We start from the raw sequence: 23,389 nt of genomic DNA on the forward strand, positions 1-23,389 counted from the left end.
TTGCCCCCCCCCCCCCCGCAACACACACAGTGCAGGACTGATGTTTCATTGTGGGCAAGACAGCGTTAAATGAAAGAATAGATCAGGGTTCTAATATTAAGTCTACCACTAACCTATGTTTAACTGTGCAAGTCATAACTTCTCTGAGCCTCATGCTATGTTTCTTTTAGTTTACAAAATGGGTGTAATATGGTCATAAGACATATTAGTATGTCATAATAATATGTCATAATTAGTATGTCATAGTAATATGGTCATAAGACATATCAAGGCAAAATTCACTAAAGCTTTTCAGCAAAATTCAAAGCACAGTTGAAATGTGAGATAGTATTCTCATTTAGATTTAAAATGATTTTCTTTTTTAAAAATTTTTTTCCTTATTTTATTGTGTTATGTTAGTCACCATACATCATTAGTTTTTGATGTAGTGTTCCAAGATTCATTGTTTACATATAACACCCAATGCTCCCTGTAATACATGCCCTCCTTAATACCTACAACCAGGCTCACGCATCCCCTGCTCCCCTCCCCTCTAAAATCCTCAGCTTGTTTTTCTAAAAGCTGGTATGTTCTTACTGGGTAAAGTACAAACCAGGGGGGAAAATGAGTATACCACGAGGTCTGAGGTTGTGAATAATTGCATAAAGATTCAACTGAAGTTTACCTTTCATTTTTTTTGTCATTATTTTTTTCCCATTTTATTTATTTTTTCAGCGTAACAGTATTCATTCTTTTTGCACAACACCCAGTGCTCCATGCAAAACGTGCCCTCCCCATACCCACCACCTGTTCCCCCAACCTCCCACCCCTGACCCTTCAAAACCCTCAGGTTGTTTTTCAGAGTCCATAGTCTCTTATGGTTCGCCTCCCCTTCCAAATTTTTTTTTTTAATAAACATATAATGTATTTTTATCCCCAGGGGTACAGGTCTGTGAATCGCCAGGTTTACACACTTCACAGCACTCACGATAGCACTTACCCTCCCCAATGTCCATAGCCCCCTCCCTCTCTCCCAATCCCACCTCCCCCCAGCAACCCCCAGTTTGTTTTGTGAGATTAAGAGTCATTTATGGTTTGTCTCCCTCCCAATCCCATCTTGTTTCATTTATTCTTCTCCTATCCCCCTAACCCCCCATGTTGCTTCTCCATGTCCTCATATCAGGGAGATCATATGATAGTTGTCTTTCTCCGATTGACTTATTTCACTAAGCATGATACGCTCTAGTTCCATCCACGTTGTCGCAAATGGCATGATTTCATTTCTTTTGATGGCTGCATAGTATTCCATTGTGTATATATACCACATCTTCTTTATCCATTCATCTGTTGATGGACTGAAGTTTACCTTTCATTTAAACAGACATGTTAAATACACACTTTGTCCTGGGTACTGTACTAGGTAAAAATATAAAGTTATAAAAACAAATAAGCCACAGACTCTGACCTCACAAAGATCACAGTGCTTTTTGAAGTCTTGCCTAGGCTGGCTGTGGTAAATCCCAAGAAGTCAAAGGCAGTTCACCTTCATATAAGGGAAATACCTCTGCCCAGTTTGACTAAGACACCTTTACGGGTGGAAACTGGTCCTGCTTTCAAACCCTCAAAAAGAATTTAAATCCTTCTCTCCATCTTTAAATTATCAATTAAGGACTCCAAGAAATACATAGCCCAGCGAATAGTCAGTTGATTGAGGTTCTCTGCTTCTTAAGCAAACATTTTTTAAAGGCTCTTTTCACACATCAAACTTCAACAGCTCTGGGGGTGGGGTGGAAACTTGATTATGACATGTGTCATCTCTTAGAAAAATGTATGGGAGTAATCATTCCATCTTCCTCTGGTCCCAAAGGAATCACCATATGTCATGTATAAGAAGAACCATGAACAACTGGAAGGAAATGAAAGATATGAAGGCTATTGTGTTGACTTAGCCTATGAAATAGCCAAACATGTAAGGATCAAATATAAATTGTCCATTGTCGGTGATGGGAAATATGGCGCAAGAGATCCAGAGACAAAAATATGGAATGGCATGGTTGGGGAACTTGTCTATGGGGTAAGTTTCCTCAACTCTATTCTCATTTACTTCTGTGCTTTCCACTTAACAAAGATAGACTTTAGTTTCAAGTGCAGTACTTATCTAATTGTATAGTTTCTGTGTGATCTGTAAAAAAAAATTTTTTTTCTTCTCCAATTGACTTTTGTAAAGGTAGGCTGTCAATAGCATCCTTTGGGCAACAGGATTATTTTGCCAAAAGTAAAGTAAGATAGGGGAAATTTATTTGGCAACATTAAATGCAGCCTGCCCTCTACTGAAAATCTGTTCCTTCTGTACTCCCTATGTCAGGCAGCAAAGTCACCACCCACCTCATTGCCTCAACAAGTTTGCCTAAGTGACCTGGTCATCTTTGCTCATTGCTCCCTCATCTCTAGGCAGTGACTATGTCCTATCCATTCTACTCTCTCTATCCATTCATATCTCCTATCCATTCATATTTCTCAAATCCAGACACATTCTTCATTCCCACCCTCATCATTTCAGTTAAGGTTCTTACCACTTTTGGTCATTTAACTGATTTCCCTGCCTCCATGTTTACCCTGGCAAATCAGATCTCCACATCATTATAATTTCCCACTTGAAAAATCAGGATAAAATTCAAATCCCTGAGCATGACAAACAGCATGCTTCATAATCCGGCACTTGCCTACCTTTCTAGATTTGTCTTGGGTTTTTCCCTTCTTCATACTTAGTGTTCCAGCTACCAAGAAGTATGAGCTGCTCCCTGAATGTGTCCACCTGCCACTTAGGGCATCCCTGGAAGTATTTTGCCTCTGTCCGTCAGCTAAGCTCACTTCACAGTCTTCCAGAGCACAGGTGACAGCATTTTCAGGAAGCCTTCCCTAATCCCATTTACCCACCTGCAGTCTGGTTAGGTTCCCTGCTTTTTGCTTTTCTTGTGGTACTTTTGAACCGGTATTATAATGATCCATATACACTGGATCCATACACATGGGATCCATATACAACCCATATACATGGGTTCAGCTGCCCCAACTGGACTATAAATTCCTTGAGCACAGAAGCCATATCTGATTTATTTCAATATCCCAGAGCACAGCACAAAATGGAGGTTCAACAAATAATTGTTGAATGAATTAATAAATGACAGAATTGCTCTGCCAAGGGCTTGCCCATGGGCCAAGCACAGAAAAATTATACTGATAATGAAGCCTTTCAAAAGGGGTACAGCAGTATCCTCAGAGCTCTGCAGTGGCACTTGAAAAGGTTTGGGCCCCTGATTGGGAATGTCAGATCATGGGCTGCCCAGTGAGGCCTACAGAGACAGGCAGAACTGGGCATAAGAACTGCCCACTGGGTGAACCAGTCACTAGAAAACTCACACAAGTATAGGTCGTGGCAGCTGAGGGTCAGTTCCCTCTGCTTTTTATTTTCATCCCAGTGTCATTAACATACAGCATTATATTAGTTTCAGGTGCACAACACAATGATTCAACAATTCCACACGTCACCTGGTGCTCATCACAAGTCTGCTCTGCAGAGGTTTGCTTTCTGACAGATAAGGATTACTTGCAATGACTGGCCCCAGTCTAGACAAGAGGTTAGAGGAAGACTGAGAAATATAGGGGATGCATATACTGAGAGGAAGTTGGCCAGAAGCAAACATCCAAGTTATCTATTGGACAGAGGTGCTGTCCAATAAGAACTCTGGCGCTTGAGATGGGAAGCAGCCAGAATAAGGTACAGCTCTCCCCTCCGAAGATAGTACTGGGTCACTAAGTTTTTGGAACAGGTCCTCAGGAACAAGCACAAAGGCAGAAGCTTATTTCTAAAAATAAAGGCACAGAAAAGGAATTAAGGCTTAAAATGAGACTGGACCTCAAGTATCAAAACTGGGGCACTGTCCTCCAGTCAGACAAGCAGCAAGGCAATTTGAACCTTAGCCCCCAGCAGTGGGGCTGGAGCCAATTATCTCCCATCATCAGTCAAGTTTGGCCCCGGGACCTGGGGCAGGGCTGAGTTTCAGATGAGATTCAAGTGAACTCCATTATGAGAAAGAGAAGAAATTCCAATACCAGAGACAGGGGACTAAATGAGGGGCAGAGCACCTGTCATGCTTTCTAAGAACACTGAGAGGCTCCGAATCATCTTGACACAGCTCTAACCTCTTTCTGAATTGGTGATCAAGACTTCTCTTCTTTTCTACTTCATCTACCCAAAACTCAGGCTCTAAGAAGTCCTGTCTTGCTCACAGTTCTCCACCGCATGTGGCCCATTACATGGTCCATAGTATATATTCAATTTTGCTCTAACAAATGAATGCCTAGCTTGCAGTAATGCTCAGCCAATGTTCATTAAATTTAGCTCATGGTAGGAGGTAATCTTATATCATTACCATTATTTATTATTATCATTGCCATTATTAATTTATTTTTATTATTAGCTACCATTTGTTGCTTATTTCCTGGTTGCCAGACACTGTGCTAAGTACTTTATTGACATTATGCAACTCAGTCCTCACAACATACCTCCAAGGGAGGTGCCATCTCATTAACATCATTCTACAGATGAAAACACTGAAGCCTAGAGAGGTGGTTTTATGTCCAAGACCAAACAGCTTGTAGTGACATGGTGATTTGAACCCAATCTCTGACTATGAAGTCTGCCCTAGACTGCCTGACAGCTAACATGTTATTTCAGACCCATCCCAACCTAAAAGATAGCTGAAACTTGTTGAAAGGCTTTTGGTGCTTCTGCTTTTCTGGAGAGAATATTGGCCACAGAAGCACAGCAAAGACTTCAGGTGTCAATTTCTACTGGGCTAGAGTAACTGACATGAGCTCTACCAGCCCACTGTAACTCAGTAGCCAGAGCTTTCCAGTGTCTCAGAAGAAAGCTTGTCACATTGTGTAAATAGCTCTGTGCCCTCCTGGCATCGAGCAAGACCCCAGACCCAGTGATATAGAGCAAGACAGATTTCCTAACACCGCTCAGACAAAGACCTAGCTTTCTCACCAGATTTTGGTTTCTCTTCTGGCATGTCCTCTGTACTGTGCCCATCTAATCACCACATTCTCTCCCTCTTTCCAATATGTGTGAGTGAGGAAGCTTGAGAAATTAGAGTTCCTTACTTGTTTAGTTATTTAGAAACCTGCTCTTTACTGCTAAATAGGTAAAAATTCTGAAGGAGCCTTCCCACGTTTTCCCTCTAGTTCTTTCTACTAAAGACAAAAGCAATAGCCAGGGAAGTCTCTTAAAGAAATGTCGTCTGCCTCTTCTGACCTGGAACAAGTTTCTGATGCTTTCTGGGATTAAAACACAAGGTGCTTCCAGGGAACTGACAACAAACCAACTGCTGAATTCCATTTTCCCATAAAACTTGTGGCTATGAAAAATGGAGCTTCTTGTCATGCTTGGATAAGACTTCTCTGTTAGAGAAGATGATCTCAAAAGCTGAATGTGTCCTCATTTTCATTTGAAAGTTTTAATCTTTCAGCATTGGCAAGTTTTCCACTTCTCTTTCAATGATAGAAAGGGAGAGAAGTGAAAACACAGGCATTCATTTCTGGCAGGCCTGGCCTCTTATAGTTTGCAAGGTGCATAAGAAAAAAAAAGGCGGGTGCCTGGGCTCAGTGGGTTAAAGCCTCTGCCTTCCACTCAGGTCATGATCCCAGGATCCTGGGATCGAGCCCCGAATCGGGCTCTCTGCTCAACGGGGAGCCTGCTTCTCTTCCTCTCTCTCCGCCTGCCTCTCTGCCTACCTGTGATCTCTGTCAAATAAATAAATAAAAACCTTTAAAAAAGAAAAAAAAAGTAGGCAAGTGGGGCACCTGGGTGGCTCAGTCGTTTGGACCTTTGACTCTTGATCTCAGCTCAGGTCTTGAGCTCAGGGTCATGACTTCAACCCCACACTGGGCTCTGCGTTGGGTGTGGAGCCTACCTAAACAAACAGGGTGTTGGGGGGAACTATCTCTTGCAATGAACATGAAAGCTACACAGATAGGAATTTTCTCTTATGCCTTTAGCATGTAAAACAGATCAGAGAAGGGAAAAAATGAAGAAAGGCAGAGATGAGAAAAGCGTTGCAAAGATTTCAGTATCCACCATAAAGTCTCAAGAAAGAGTCAAAATGAATTAAATTTTTCAGGAAGAAAGAAGCCAATCAGCCTCTTTTCAGATGATTCCTAAAAAGTTTTCTTTTCCCTTTAAAGAAAACCAAATCAAGGTTGATGTTTGGGGCACCTTGTATTGCTAAAAGGGCTATTTTTGAAACAAACATCAGTAGGACACAATGTGCCCCATTCATGAATGTGCCCTTCAGAACATTATGGACTTGAAACTGTCTACCTGCTTTTAGAGGTTTTGATTTTGAGCTGGATGTCTATAACATCACCACATGGTAATTGTCCCCAGCTTAAATGGCTTACAGACCACAAGTTTTTATGGCTCCAAAATAGCATGTGTTTTAAGAGGACATTTAAAAACATTCTGTTGCTAACAGGGCTCTTAGACATCTTTTAGCTTATCATTTCATCCATTTTGCAGATAAATGTGGGGATCAGCCAGGATTGGCCAGTAGGACTGCCATTTGGGTAAACCAGGCAAGACCTGATGTAAGACAGGGATGACAAGAATGGTGGCAGAGATTGTGACAAGGTCACAAAATCACACAGCTTGGCAGAGCTTAGACTATAACTCCGGTTTCATGACTCCTGGCCCAGTGCTCTATCCACCGGGTCACACTGGCTCAGCTTAATAAGCTTGTCAAATTGCAGGAAGATTGGTGTTGTATCAGATATGACATCCCTGCCTGCCTTCGGGGGGCTCACAGTCTAGTTGGATTATGAGTTTTTCCATCCAGTTTACACATTGTGCTTATCTGTGGCATCTAGAATAATGTAATGTATATCCTTGGTTATCACTTGAAATATTTGAAAACCCAAAATCAACAGCTGGGGATTTCTGCCCTTTTCTGATCTAACAGAAAAAGAGAGCCGAGAAAAGGGCTAGAAAGAAATTGAGGGGCTAATTGACTAAGGGTCACCTGCCAGCAGGCAGCTGCTGTGTTCCTTATGTTCCCAGCACTTAGAACTAAAGATAAAGATGCGAGGGAGAGAGTTGCCTTGGGAAAGTCCAAACCACTGCCCAGATTGGTACCTCTGCCTTAGAAGAGATCAAAGAGCTTGGGGATGGAGATGGGGCTGGGGGATTGTTGATACCAGGTCACATTCCCTGGGCAACCTCAGACTCCTTCACACTTCCAGGACAAATGGCAATTTTATAGATGCTATTCCCACTGACACTTCTCTACCTAGAAGAAATTATCTCTTAAGTTGTCACTATCCTAAGATAGATTCATTTTCCATTAAGAAAGACAGAAAGTCGATCTGTCCTTCCCGCTAAAAGGCAGATAAGCAAGGGTGCAGTAACAGACACCAAATATTCTCTTCTATTCTTCAGGTGATTACACTAGGCTTTGGCAGAAGGGCTGATAGTTTGATAAAAGTGCCTCTCTCTTTCAAATGATGTATATGAACTCCAGGAAGGAGCATTAATGATGCTTGGACATCTGCCATTCTGAGCAGAGAGGGTGGGGAAAGATTACCAACCAAATTTAGTCTCGCAAGGCCTTTTCGCAGCTCCCAGGATACTCCCTTATCTTCACTTTATCTTTAACTCTCTCAGCTCCCCAAGGACAAGGAGCCCTAACCGCTAGATCTAGACTGGGACATGTGCTCTGGCTAAGCAGACAAGGGGATCCCATTGTGACACTGCTTGTTGTTGAACAGATTCAAATAGACTTCATCCCTTTCCAGAACTAAACAATGGCAAACAGTAAATATCCCATAGAGTAAAGCCAATAAAGCAGTTTAAGTCCTGTCTTCATTATATACCTATTGTCTATCTTGATTATGTACACTCCTTTCTCCAACACATTTAAACTTTCCAAAGGAAGTATCTGCCAAAGGCTACTAGAACCTTATGATTAATACAGGGATAAGGGATCAAGTCATGTCTGCCTGTTCTCTTGGTTAGCATAGTATCTTTCTGTAAGATTTATTTATTTATTTGAGAGAAAGAGCACAAGCAGGAGCAGGAGAGGGAGAGAATCTCAAGCAGACTTCATGCTGAGCATGGAGCCCGAAGTAGGGCTCGATCCCAGGACCCTGAGATCATGACCTGAGCTGAAACCAAGAGTCAGATACTTAACTGACTGCACCATGCAGGCGCCCCTACATGTATCTTATGCATTACACGCCAGTACATTGCCTCCCCTCTCCCATCCTCTCTCTTGCTTTCAAAAAGTGCTTTAAAATGGCAGCTGACAAGCTTCTGCTCATGTGTCATCTCTAGGTCGGTTATAAGTTTTATATCAGGTGAAAATATTTTAAGATACAACATAAGCCTTTCAGCTGGAAAAAAAAGTCTTTTTTTAAAAGATTTTATTTATTTACTTATTTGACACAGAGAGAGAACACAAGCAGGGGGAGCAGCAGAGGCAGAGGGAGAAGCAGGTTCCCTGCTGAGCAGGACCTCTTCGATTCCAGGACCCCAGGATAATGACCTGAGCTGAAGATGGATGCCTAAACACCTGAGACATCCAGGCATCCCTCAGAAAAAAAAGTCCTAAATGCCATTTAAATTAAGTGTCATTTCTGTGTTATACCTATCCAACTCATAAGTGCATCATCCCTACACATAGGACTTTGTTGGTTTTTAAGTTTTGTGAAATTTACAACTTTGCCAACCCACCTATGAAAAGGATTATAAATCCCTTCAAGTTAAATCCCTTCTAGTAATGCAGTTCCTCCAGGTTTTCCACTGGTGAGTGGAAAAATCAAACCTAATTTGGCATATTTACTGAGCCCACACAGCCACTCGTAAGCTGCGTGATTAAAATGCTTTAAGTAGTCAAGATGCAAGCAAAAGCACTAGCAAACTCTTACCCTGAGCTTTTTCCATTTGCTGGTTTTTATCTGTTACCTGAGGCACCTCCATACCACTCAACTTACCAGCCTAGATTCGTGAAAATGGCCTGCCTACTGCTGTTCCTAACAGAGGCCGAAGCTTGAGAACAAAAGTCCGGGACTGGTTCAGGACACCAGAAGTGAGAGGCACTTCATTAGGGAATCAACACCTCACCTCCTCCCTACTGCTTTCTAGCTTCACTGATCATTCTTAACCCTCTCTCCCAGCACAGCTGCCTTCCTAAGGAGCAGAGACCAGGAAAGGAATGCTGTCTGAGGATTTGTTTTTCTCACTTTTTCATCGGTGTTGGCCTCCTAAATCTTTAATGTACCTTGGAAATGACCTTCCCCCTCCTCTGCATTCGGCAGCTGTTCCAGGAGAGCTAAATGGGTGTTTTCTGACACGAGTTATGTACTCCTTCCATTTCCCTTACTACTTAGGTTCATTACTCCACAAACATTATGCCAGGTAGATCTTGGGCTCTGAAATAACTGACCTCTGAAACAACATCCTTTTCATATAGATGAAGGGATAGTGCTGACAGAGGGTAAGTTCTTCTCCCCTGCTGCCTCTGAACTGATGGGACAATCCTACTGTACTGGTCCCACCAGGCAGTTATATAAGAGATGGGAGGGGTTGCTAAGTTCCCTACCCAGATGCCTGTCCTTGTGGATTGATCAGGAGTTCCTTCCCTTCTATTGGGTGAGCCTTCTTCCACCTGCTTTTTGCTAGTCCTTTGTCTTTTTCCAGCTGTAATAGGTCTTTTTTTTTTAAGTTTAGCATGGGAAATCTCATTTTGGAGCCAGGTCCACATCAATGAGGCTGAATTGAGCACAGATTTAATGCTATTCTTCATTGAGGGAGCACCCTCCAAAAAACAGATGAACTCCACCTTCTTTGGAAAAGCTCCTTCGAAAGAAATAATTCTGGGGTCCCTGAGTGGCACAGTCAGTTGAGTGTCCGACTCTTGGTTTGGGCTCTGGTCTTGACCTCAAGGTCATGAGGTCAGGCTCTGCAGGGAGTCTACTTGAGATTCTCTCCCTCTCGCTTTCCCCCTGTTCACATGTGCGTGTTTTTACTCTCCAAAATTAATTAATTAAATAATTAAACCCTTAAAAAAAGAAAGACTGAGGGAAAAAGGCAAGTGCCTGAGGGGAGCACATTCTTTCTGTTGTCTTATGTGACTTCAAAAGTTCTTCATACTAGGAATAGCTTCCTTTGGGAATCTGTTCTTTTGCTGCATATTCCTGGGAACCAGACAAGAAGCTCCACTTTTCTATCTAGCCACCTCTCTTTAGTGTTTAGCTGTGCTTATCATCTGGTGGGTGTTTGTTGCTGAGGTGGGTTTTTTTCCTCATAAAGGGTGTCAAGATTCTCAGATTCCTTTCTTTACCTGCTTGAAAAGAGCCCAATTCCCCGAAATTCAGTCCAAAGTGATTTTCTCAGACAAATGCCCCTTATTTATGCCTTCCAAAACAAGGAAATGGCCATTTCTCTTAGAACGATCAATTATTTAGATCTAAAGGGATCAAAAAACTAGTTAAATTAAGTAATTAAACTCAAATGAGACCAAATGGGAAATGATACGAGTGGGGCATTTGCATGGAGGCAGAAACACATTGGCAAGGAGAGGAGGTGGCTTCATCTGTGAATTCTGTTGACACGACAAGCCTCTTTCTAGCTGATGCAGGCCTTTTCTGCCAAAAAAAAAAACAAACCACTAGCTTTCTGGCCAATTCCATTCTCCTTAGTAGCTTTTGTTTCTAAGATCAGGTCTGGCCCCAGGCAAAAGGGTAAAATAGGTAAAATTTGGCTTTGGCTTCTGTCCAGTTATAAATGCAGAACTGGTGATTCAGGAGTTAGTGGCAATGAGGGGAGTGTTGAAACCATAGGTAATAATACTGAGGGGACAAAAATAATACTGAGGGGAGAAAGTGAAGGACAGGCCCTTAAAGGAGTCTTGCTTACTCCACAAACCTTCACTGACTATCTCGTAAGCCAAGCCCCATGACTAGACTCTGAGACTACAGAAGTACACCTTGGCTGAGAGAGCAGAACTGGAAAGAAAAGCCAGAGAGGGAACGTTTGAGAGATATGAGGAGAAGCCGTAGTCTTCAGTGTCAGAGAGCCAAGAAAAGAGCGTACTTCCTGCAAAAGGCCAGTGGTGTCACATGAGCAGGGAGGTCAAGGGAAGGACTTTGAACTCGATATGGTAACCAAGTATATAACTGAAGAAGCAATGTGAGTAAATTGGAGGGCATGGAAGGTAGATCACAGGTGTTTTATAAAGACAAAGTGGTGAGCACCTGGGTGGCTCAGTTGGTTAAGTGACTGCCTTTGGTTCAGGTCATGATCCAGGAGTCCTGGACTCAAGTTCCACATTGGGCTCCCTGTTCAGCAAGGAGTCTGTCTGCTTCTCCCTCTGACCTTCACTTTCATGCTGTCTCTCTGTCAAATAAATAAATAAAATCTTTTTTTGAAAAAAAAAAGAAAAAGTGGTGTTAAAATCAAGAGATAGGAAAGGTGTATTTTTTTTCAAGGAGATTACTGGTGAGAGAGAAAGATGCCATATTGTTAAGAGGGTAGCAGAATCAAAAGAAGGTGGGAGGAGTGCTTTGTGTTTCATTTTAGGCTGTCACTAAACAGAATTACCTGAGTATGATTTTGAGTAAGATCAATTAATGGTTCTCAAGTGACAGTGAGCATTCGAATCACCTGGGGGGCCAGCTGAATCCCCTCACAGAGCTTCTCATTCCATACATCGGGGATGGGGCCTGAGAATTAACATTTCTCACAAGTTCCCAGGGGACTCTGATGCTGCTGGCCCAGCAAACCACACATTAGAGCCATTGAGATAGGCTGAGAAGGAAAAATTAGGAAAAGAAAACAAATGGAGCTGAGTTTTAAGTTAAGTTTTAAGACGGAAGAATATGGGATGTGGGGAATAAGTGGATTGAGCCTTAAAAAGTTCATTTGCTATGAGATGATAGTGACAAAAGGAACCGGTAAATTGGGGTGCCTGGCTGGCTCAGTCAGTAAAAACATGCAACTCTTGAACTTGGGGTCATGACTTGGAACCCCACATGGGGTGTGGAGACTACTTAAGAAAAAATTAAATTTTTTTTTAAAAAGGAATAGGTGAAGACACAGCAATATGTTGAGAAGGAAAAGGGCACAAAGATAATAGAGCTTGTATCAGTTGGCTGCCATCTCAGTAAAGAAAGAGGCAAGACTGGGGCTCCTGGGTGGTAGTTAAGCATCTGCCTTCAGCTTGAATCATGATATTGGGGTCCTGGAATCAAGCGCCACATCAGGCTCCCTGCTCTGGTTCCCTTCTTCTCCCTCTTCTTCTGCCCCTCCCCCCTGCTCATGCATGCGCTCGCTCTCTCTCGCTCTCTCTCTCTCTCAAATAAATAAATGAAATCTTTAAAAAAGAAGAAGAAGAAAAAGAGGCAAGATCATCTGCGGGGAGGGTGAAGCTGGTAAAGATAAGGCACTGCAAAAATTTGGAATAAGCATCACTCACAGACTTAGAAGAAAATCAGCTTTCCTGGGATAAATGATGGATTTAACTTCAGAAATGAGGAGTTTGAGATGATAGTAAGCCATTCAGGTAGATTTGGTCAGTGAGCTTTTGGCTTTAAGAAATGCCTGCTTTCCGTGAGCTATAGGAGATCCTCCACGAGGTTGAAGAGTTTTGTCTGCTTTGTCTGTCGTGCTCACTGCTTCATCTCCAGCACCAAGAGTAGTGTTTGGCACAGAATAGGCACTCAAATATGCACTGGAGTAAATCTGAGAGGGGTTGATTATTGTGCATAAAAATAGTGTATAGTAGAAACCTGCACGTATCTATGGTGTTAAGACATTGTGGTGGTTAAGAGCATGAGTTCTAGCAGCATTGTCCACAATAGCCAAATTATGGAAATAGCCAACCGATGAATGGATCAAGAAGAGGTGGGAGTGCCTGGGTGGCTCAGTGGGTAGAGCCTCTGCCTTCAGCTCGGGTCATGATCTCGGGGTCCTGGGATGGAGCCCTGCCTCGGACTCTCTGCTCAGCAGGGAGCCTGCTTCCTCCTCTCTGTCTCTCTCTGCCTGCCTCTGCCTACTTGTGATCTATCTCTCTCAAATAAATAAATAAAATCTTTAAAAAAAGAAGAGGTGGTATGTATGTGTGTGTGCACACACACACACACAATATTATTCAGAGAGGCAATCCATAAGAGACTTTTAACTCTAAAGAACAAACTGAGGGTTGCTGGAGGAGAGATGGGTGGGGGATGGACTAAATGGGTGATGGGCATTAAGGAAGGCACTTGTAACGAGCACTGGGTGTTATATAGAAGTGATGAATCACTAAATTCTACACTTGAAACAAATATTATACTATATGTTAACTAATTAGAATTTAAATAAAAACCTGAAAGAAAAAAAACACATGAGTTCCGAAATGTGAAGACCATGGTTCTAATCCCAGGCTTCAGTTTCTCCTTCTTTAACATTAAAATAATTATGTGCCAACCTTAAATTTGCTAAGAGAATTGAATAAGATAATATATACGAGGTGCTTACACACAGAATAATCATTGAATAAATGTTAGCTGGCTATTTATTATCTGCATTTCCCTTAAAATTAATTAAGATGTGTTTTTAATCAGTTTGAGTCACCACATGGGACTCAGGGTAGTAAAACATTTCTTTCAAAACATCCTCTATCTCAGAACTCATTACTCCTCCACCTCTCCTCACTGGTAAGGATATTGAGGATAACTCTATTTATGTAGAAAAAAAATTATCAAGATTGGTTTTTTTATTTTTGTTTTTGTTTTGAGATAGCGAACGTGCACATGTGCAAGCAAGCAGGGTGAGGGTGGGGTAGAGGGAGAGGCAGAAAGAGAATCTTAAGCAGGCTCCACACCCAGCATGAAGTCTAACACAGGGTTCAATCTCATGTCCCTGAGATCATGACCAGAGCCAAAACCAAGAGTCAGGCACTTAACCGACTTAGCCACCCAAGCACCTCAAAATTGGTGTTTTTACTTCATATCTGATATACCATCCAAAAGGCTTTCCTTAGAAGCACTTTTCTGGGTGTGTATTTTAATGCCTGGCTCCCACTAAAGCCTACTAAACCTACTACTGTTGTAGAGGAACCAAAGAAATAAGTGCAGAAATTCCTCGTGTTGGAAAGAAAAGAAAGGAAATTCCTCGTGCCTTTTTTCATGGGATTAATATAAAAACTTTGCCTACCCTTGCCTGAGCCCATTATGCAGGGCAGCACTGACACATTTATTTTATTGATCCAATATTCATGAGTGCTACACTGATATTTATCACTAGACATAATGGATTCCTATAGAAATTCATATGTATTCTAATAACTGTTTAATCCTTGTTATTGCCCATGCAGAATTCTTTCATGTTTGCATAGATTATATTCAATAGTCAATAACCTATTTTCTAGGCATCCATAGTTTCTTTATTTAAGATGTGCTGCAGTGATGGATTAAATAAAAACAGAAGATTGAGTCCCTACCTTTAAAGAACTTAATGTTTTAATATACATTCTCTGAAAAAAATAATTCAAGAATAATAACAAACACTCAAGTATTAAACTGAGGACTATAGTCCTATGTTGCATCTCATGGTGGGGAGGGTCGCTCATATAAGGAGTCTAATACTATATGCTTGCCTCTCAAGAACTCCCAGTTATGTGAGTATGCTAAGACATAAGGAGATGAAAATTAAAATTAAAAAAAAAAACAAAAACAAGAGTTGGAGTGCCTGAGTGGCTTAGTCGATTAAACATCTGAGTCTTAGCTTCAGCTCAAGTCATGATCTTGGGGTCATGGAATCAAGCCCTGTGTTAGGCTCTGCACTCAGCACAGAGTCTTCTTGAGATTCTGCCTCCCCCTCTCCTTCTTCCCCTTCCCATCCCTCCCTCTCTCTTTCTCAAATAAGTAAATAATTCTTTAAAAAAAAAAAACAGACATTAAGCAGTAATTGGGGCACCTGCCTGGTTCTGTCGGTAGAGCATGCAACCCTTGATCTCAGGATAATGAGTTCAAGTCCCACGTTAAGTGTAGAACTTACTTTTAAAAAAATAGAGTGAAGCAGTGATCTGTCACAAGGTCATACAAGTTGATTTGCAAGATACCAAAAAATTTCTAAGAAAAAAATTGAGTTAGTTGCTCTAAGGCAATAGGTCACAAAGGACAAAAGACTAGCGGTGTCCTTTTCTTACTTACCATCGAGTTAGAGTGTTTTTAGAATCCACTGAATGCTACTACTTTTCTGACGAAAGCATTGACAAATCAATTGGTTGTAGTGATCTAAGAGTTTATATTTCCACCAAAGAGGTATAGTAAGTGGCAAATAACTAATGGAAATACTGTCTCTAAAAGTCCATTTTTTTTTCCAGAGGGCTGATATAGCTGTTGCTCCACTCACTATAACCTTGGTCCGTGAAGAAGTCATAGATTTCTCAAAGCCGTTTATGAGCCTGGGCATCTCCATCATGATAAAGAAGCCTCAGAAGTCAAAACCAGGCGTATTCTCATTTCTGGATCCCTTGGCTTATGAAATCTGGATGTGCATCGTCTTTGCGTACATTGGAGTCAGCGTAGTTCTTTTCCTAGTCAGCAGATTCAGCCCCTATGAATGGCACTTGGAAGATAACAATGAAGAACCTCGTGATCCGCAAAGCCCTCCTGACCCTCCAAATGAATTTGGAATATTTAACAGTCTTTGGTTTTCCTTGGGTGCCTTTATGCAGCAAGGATGTGATATTTCTCCAAGGTTTGTTTCCATGTCATACCCAATGCCTCCTTGCATTCTGTGGCCATGACCCATTCATGTACATCTGGTATTCAACCATCTCAAGTCCAGATTTCTTTCACTTAACATTCCATCCAACAACAAATATATCATCAAGCCATTTTGTTTGTTTGCGTCCATAAAGTGAGTGTGTTATTGGTGGTGTTCTGAATGTCCTTCATGCATTTCTATGGTATTGTATATTTATATATATTACAGCAAATATTTAGACTCTGGATAAAGGCAACACTATCAGCTAATATTAATATTATTCAGATAAGACTAATACTAAATCTTGATCAGATCAATCAAGTATGGTTTCCTCCTTAAGTGAGCTAAAACATTTTCTCACTTGTCTGAGATGGAATCCAGAAAAAATTTGAAAGAATATAGAACTCTTCTTAAAAGCCCTCCCACTTTTTCCTTTCAGTGTCCTACCTTTTCCATTTCACTCTTAGACTGCCTAAAACTATTCATTGTAACACCTCACCCAAGTTTTATAACTAAAGCTATAAAGGTACTAAAATGAAGACGTAAGAGTCAAAAAAAGGTGAACTTAAGGGGAAGTCTCTATGAGCTTGGATTGGACAAAGAGTTTTCAAAATATAAAAAAGAACAATCCATTTTTTTCATTGACAAACTGGACTTCATTAAAATTCAAAACTTTCACATTTCAAAAGACCTCATTAAGAAAATGAAGGGACAAATCACAGACCGACAGAAAATATTAGCAAATCATACCTCTGATAAAGGACTTATATCCAGAATATATAAGGATTTCTTGCAACTCAATATAAAGAAGACAACCCAATTTTTAAGATGGACAAAATATTTGAATAGACCTTTCCCCAAAGAAGATACACAAATGACTAATAATCACATGTAAAGATGTTCAACATCATTAGTCATTAGGGAAAAGCAAATTAAAATCACAATGACATGGGTGCCTGGGTGGCTCAGTCAGTTAAGGATCAAGTACCACATCGGACTCCCTGCTCAGCAGGAAGCCTGCATCTCTCTCTCTCCCACTCCCCCTGCTTGTATTCCCTCTCTCACTGTCTCTCTCTGTCAAATAGATAAATAAAATCTTTAAAAATGAAAATTAAAATATAAAATCACAGTGAGATACCTCTATATATCCTCTAGAATGGCTATAATAGAAAAGACAGTACCAAGTGGTGGTGAGGATGCAGAATGGCTATAGCTCTCATCCATTAGTAGTGTGAATGCAAAATGCTACCATGAAATAGGAACACAGTTCCATAATCTTTTATAGATAGACAAAAACTTGTAAGATGACATGTCAATTCCACTTAATTATTTACTGAAAAGAAAACCTATATCCACACAAAGACTTATAAATTTTCATAGGAACTTTATAAAAACCAAAAAGTGGAAACAACCCACATGTCCATAACAAGTGAATGCATGAACACAATGTGGCATATCCATCCAATGGAATACTATTTGGCAATTAAAAAGAACAAGGTACTGATATGCTATGATATGGATGAACTTTGAGAACATGATGCTGCATGAAGGAAGCCAGACACAAAAGGCCACATATTATATGATTCTATTTATTGAATTCTATTTATTGAATGTCCTTTATTGCATTAATCCATTTGTCCAAGATAGGCAAATCCATAGAGACAGAAAGTCTCTAGGGACTTAAAAGGAGTAGAACGAAGCTAAGAAGGACGAGGATTAGGCTGAGGCAGGCAAGGCTGAACACAGCAAGTACAAGGGGCAAATTCAGTCTTTATTTAAAATTTTGATATTTGTTCATCATGGGATTTTTTTTAATTGATCTTGATTTTTAAAAAATATTGCACTATAATGTTATTTACCTTGATTAATGAGATTTTGGTACCGCTCTAAATTTTGTGCATGGCATAAATGCCTCATTGATCTCACCCTTGTCCTGCCCATGTCAGAATTAAGCACAAATGAGCACGAAGGAACTTTTCAGGGTGAGGGAAGTGTTCCAAAACTAGATTGTGGCAATAGCCACACAACTCTTAAGTTGACTAAAATTATTCGTTGTACACTTAGGCTGGTGATTTTGATGAGATGCAAATTTTATCTCAGCGAAGCTATTGAAAATATTGAATGTGAATGTCCTAGATCTCACCCACTTAGTTTAAGTGGTAATTCACCTAAACAAAACAGTGTTGAATTTGTAATCATAAAATATTGTAAGCAAATGTGGTATCTTTAAAATCGGCAGTGGGGGGGGGGAGTGGGCTTTTTTCTAAAATAAAAAGTTGTAGTTTGGGTAAAACTGATCATTAATCCAAACACTGACTAGAGTCTATTATACAAACATATGGGGATTTTCATTTAGACTATAAGGACTCAGAAGTTTACCTACCATGGTTTTACAACATACTTCATTTTAAGATTATCCACCTGGTGCACAAAACATTTCAAATGAAGTTTTGCAGCATAACTCACAGGTAACCATCTTCAAATTTCTAATGTAATGTGTCTGGGACAAGCCTCTTTTGTCTAAGTCATACCTTTTGCCACTCTCAATCTGCATGGTCAGATACTCCAAATGATTTCACTCCCTGTTCCTTTTGTGCTTATAATGTGTGTCATTTTGTGATACTCTCTGGGAGTTCATTTATTTTGCTAGTTTCTTTTCTAATTTTTTTTTAAATGTTCACTTGGAGACTAGGGTTTCTGAACGATCCCTAATTGAGTGATTTTTAACATGGCTGGTAATCTGTGTTGAGGCAATGCTAAACAGTCATTAAGGCTAGAGATTTTATTGGTTTCTGTAAGTAAATTTTCAAAACTGAATTTGTGATATCCCCACCAGACTGCTGCGTACTACTCTGTGTACTCAAACTTCAAAACTATCTGTTTTTAGAAGTATTTGTGCATATTGCTTCATTTAGTACTAACTTAAAGATGATGACCTGAAAATGACAAGCTGGATAGATTCTTTCTGGTAGCAGAATTTAAGCTGTGGCTCTTCTGTGGCACTGAAATATATCAAATCCTTTTTTCCCCAAAGATGCACATTTCATTACGCTTCACTAGATGCTGTCATATGGAGCAATGGCTTTCAAACTTTCTGACCATGTCCCTCAGTATGAAATACATTTTCCATCATGACTTAGTGTGTGTGTGTGTGTGTATACACACATACATATATATATATACATGTATATAACACAAGCTTCACCAAACATTACCCTTACAGCATGCCATGCTGTTTTAAATGCTGTTTGCAACTCAACCCAGCAGTAGGACACACAGGCTGTGGAGTAACACTGGTCTACAGTAACAAATATTCTCTTTTTTGTGCTTTTGAGTAATAAATTATTACTCTGTATATTTTCTACCAAATGGGTGATCCCTCTTTCAATATTGTCTTTTGTGTCCTTCAAAGGAAATTATATCTTTAAGTCTCTTGATAAAATTTTATACCTTGTAACCTACTTATTTCTCATCTTGAGAGCTATATTAGTTATATATTTGTGCTCAATTATATAACAGAAAATTCCACTGAAATGTGCTTTTCGATGAATAGATCTCAAAATTCCTGATAATGACATAGTTGTGCTCTAAGATTCATGGTCGCCTTAATGGCAAATGCCAGTGTTATACTTTATTTCTGTTTAATGGCCACACTTAGAATGCAGACTCTCCAGAAAGCCCCAAATGTGAACATGCATTGTACACTCTGACTTTTCCCAAAATTGAAGCAATCCAAGGAATTATAAGAGACCACATTTTAAAGTAGAATTATCGACTATCACAGCAGGAGGAGATGTCAGATAAATTAACCCAACTGCTTCTGTTTCCTGAGGGCAGAGTGACAACAGCCTTCACTGAGCTCCCACCACGTATGGGCACTTTTCCTGCATTATCCTATGGATTTTAATCCTCAAAACACTGCTTCCTTGTACTTCTTTTTAAGCTGAAGAAGGTGACACCCAGAGTAAATAATTGGCCCTGTCACACAGCTAATGGCAGAGTCAGTTTTCAAACCTAACTCCAACTCCACACCCTATGCTGTTCCATTTTATGCTGCTTTTTTCACAACATAGACAAAAGAACTGTACACAGGGAGATACTGTGGTAGAGGTCAGGGTCATAAGGATTTTAAAAACCAGCAGTACAACTCTTCCACACTGTACCACACACTGCCTCCACTACCAACCTGAAGGTGCATTGCTTGTTTCATTCTTTCCTCATGTGTCCAGTCTTCCAACCTCCAATGAAACTCTGCCTCTGCCCGGGTTGTTAAAGGAAGGTTTGGGCAGTGAGCGCTTAAAGGTTTGGGCAGTGAGCGCTTAAAATGCTGCTGGGCATATGTTCACTCAGAGTAAAAGAGTGGGAAATCAGCAATGAGACAGCATGAGTAACACGGAACATCATTGTATTTCCATCAAATAAAGGTATTGACAGAGTCTTGGAAGCTTAAAGAGCCTGTGTCAATATTAGGTTTGATATTTTCAACTACTCCAATTGTTCAGAGTGAACAATTCAGGTAGAGGCTGAATCACCTTTACAGAGGCTAATCAATGTGATCAGCTTAGGTTATACCCATATACAAACTGATTTGTTTGGGGCAGTTGGGAGAATAAGGTATGAGAAGATGCCACTCAACCCTCTTCCCCAGGAGGGGTATGGTGAGATTGGCAGTGGGTGTAGCCAGATGGAGGTTGTGCGTAGGGGTTAAGTACACGGGTGCTGGAGTTAGTCTCACTGGATTCACAATCTGCTTAGGAGTTGTGTAACTGCTTAGGAGGGCACGTTACTAAATCTAGCTAAGCCTCAGTTCCTCATCCATAAAATGTAAAGCACAGTACGGGGCATATAGTAAGTTCTCGGTAAAGGGTAGCTATCTTCCTTATTAAACTAGCTGCTTTTCACCACCCAAACTTCACAAATACTAACAGTTAATATTGTACTTGCATGTTAGTCCCATAAACTCCTTAGGAATTTCAGTTGAAATTATAGGCAGTGCCACATAGCTGATTTCTGATGAGAAATAACCAACAATTTGCCCTCTTGAATCCATATAGTGCCCTCCTTAAGGATTACACCTCATGCAAATGTTTTGATTGTATGTTCTATAATGATTTACTGATACTGACAGAATGTTACAATTTTTTTAGATATGTCATTTATTTCCTTTGTAAAACTTGGGTAGAACCTTGCGGAGCCATCCAAAGTCTGAGTCCTTCCAGACAAATGCTCCCCCTGCTGACTTTCTTTGAAGCTGCAGGGCCATCCAAGGGCTAGGCCAAGTTGAAGATGGGAGGATTGGAGGAATTCTAGCAGAGAAACTGGAGGGATCAAGCTAACTTGAAACTGATTACTGTGTGCATATTATTCCAAAGGCATTACTCTTCTCTAATTCCACAAATATCAGATACTGTCCAGGTTAGGTGACACACAGATCCTTTTGTCAGATGGAGAATACGCACCAAATAATAGAAGACACAAAGGGTATGAAATGAATGGGACCAAAGGAAACAGGATTTGGAGGCTCCATTTTAAGCAAAAGCTTTTCCTTTGCGGATGTCTGACCAAAGTCTCATCCTACTGCAAATTCTCTTCAAAGTAGTAGTGATGTGCGGATCAATTAGTGGTGTAATAGCAGGATTTTTATTGCAACAATTTTATGACTTTTTCTGGCTGAAAGCCATAGTTCTCGGTCTTTGGGAGATGGTTTTTTATCCCCATCAGAAAATACTGTATGAGCCAAAGATTGATTCTGCACATTTTTTAAAATGTGTCATAGAATGGGCATTGAATAGAGTGTAGAAAAGATACATACTTTGGAAGAAAGAATGGCGGGGGCGAGGGAGGGGGTAGAAAGAGCATGATGAAGAGTTTGTACACAGGAGAAGTGGTTACAGTTTCAGCTCTTGATCTTGCGAAGCTAGTAAAGTACAAATTTCAAAATTTACTTACAAGCTGAAGGTTACAGCACATAGCTCACTTTTATTATCATTTCAGAGGTCATAAAATACATTTTATTATTAACTCGGAAACTCTACTTCCGTATGATTACAGATAATGAGAACACTGTATATTATTTTGTGTTGTTTTTATGTCTGTTTTTCTCTTGTTGCTAATCTACTTTCATTCACTTCCTCCTATATTTTTTCAAAAGGCATGCTATGTTCCTTATAATGCATTTTTATAAATACTAAATGTGCAGCATTTTATAGCCATTTCATTCTGCCAACCTCAAAAATCTGTCTTGTGCAACAAAACTATTTGAAATGAATGTTAAACATTTTGAAGCACATTAATGGAGGGAAAGAAACTGGGAAATGACAGATCTTTTTAACTCAACTATAAAGTCTTGTCTTGTTTTAATAGATCCTTTTAAAAATGTCATGGGGCTGACCCATCAGTCACTTCTTATATAGCCTCAGTGTGAAATGTGGGTTATTAAATGGCTATAGTTTCATTAATGAGAAAAGGGAAATGTAAAAATTCTTACAGAACTCTTCCCTGTGAGTTCTGCTGTACCTTTTCTCAGTGAAAGGATTTAGGCATTCATGTCATGAAGGAAAAAAAGTGGTAGAAATTCCTCCAAGACGCTTGTCAAAGCTACTGCTGCCTTGAAGGGAGAATGTTGAATGCAAGCTTGTGCATTTTACACGGATTCCAAGGAAGCTCCTTTTCCATCTCTGAGGAGGCTTGTGGATACTATTATACCCTTTCTCTGTGAATAGTCACCAAAATTTTCCAAGCGCATAGGAATATCATCATATTAAGCATGTAGTTGCCTGAGTCAATAGCCATGTATACAAGAGGCCACAAAAATGACCACTTTGCATTTAGGTTTATTTTCAGTTATGTCAACAACCAATCGCAGCTAAGTCCTACAGAGCAACCACATGATTATCTGGGTCACCTATTATGGTGGCCAAAATAACCAGATTAGCAGATTAGCGGGCTTGATTTTAGATCATACAGAAACAATCCATTAGCCTCGATAGAATGGCACAAGTGCAATTTCCATAAATTACTGTATTTTTCTCCCTGTCTCAAGTAGACAATGCATAAACTATGATTGGTATTCACAGCAGCTTAATACACCCCTTTCCATACCAAACCATGATTCTGGGAATACACCAAAATCAGTTCTCCCCTTGGTCTCAGGAAAACCCCATCATTCCAAATAAAGATGGCATTTCCAGTTCCATTCCAAATGAATAGCAGATAATAAATAATAATTAGCCAAATATGTTTGATTTTCCTACAATTCTCAGTTATTGTCAGAAAATTGCACCTTCTATAATGTATACACCATTCTGGATTTTCTTAGACAAACTATGACTATTTTGTAGCACAAAAATATGGCATTTCTTTACATTTGTGTAAGTATAGGTTATTTATTCCTATTTCTCCTCTCTGTGCCTCAGTTTCTTTATCTGTAAAATGATTCTGTTTTGTAATCTGTAAAAATGGTACCTAACCATAGAGAGGAAGGATTGAAAGAGTTGATCCATGTCAACCTAAAGCAATCAGAACAATCTCGTAAGGCTCAGTAAGGGTTAGCTATTATTGTTATCATTTTTATTACTCTATTACTACAGATGCTACTAC

The 23,389-nt window shown here is 40.1% G+C and overlaps 1 protein-coding gene across 5 annotated transcripts in view; it reads left to right on the top strand.

Annotated features, from left to right (window-relative positions):
- GRIA3 (glutamate ionotropic receptor AMPA type subunit 3) overlaps positions 1-23,389 on the top strand; it is a 291,350-nt gene that overhangs the window by 207,277 nt on the left and 60,684 nt on the right. For all 5 annotated transcript variants that reach the window (XM_045995279.1, XM_045995280.1, XM_045995278.1 and 2 more), the window contains 2 exons: positions 1,847-2,053; positions 15,405-15,781. In XM_045995279.1, coding sequence (XP_045851235.1) covers positions 1,847-2,053; positions 15,405-15,781 — 584 coding nt within the window. The remainder of the gene's footprint in view (positions 1-1,846; positions 2,054-15,404; positions 15,782-23,389) is intronic.

The sequence above is a fragment of the Meles meles genome, chromosome X (genome assembly GCF_922984935.1).
Source record: "Meles meles chromosome X, mMelMel3.1 paternal haplotype, whole genome shotgun sequence".
NCBI classification, from domain to species: Eukaryota; Metazoa; Chordata; class Mammalia; order Carnivora; family Mustelidae; genus Meles; species Meles meles.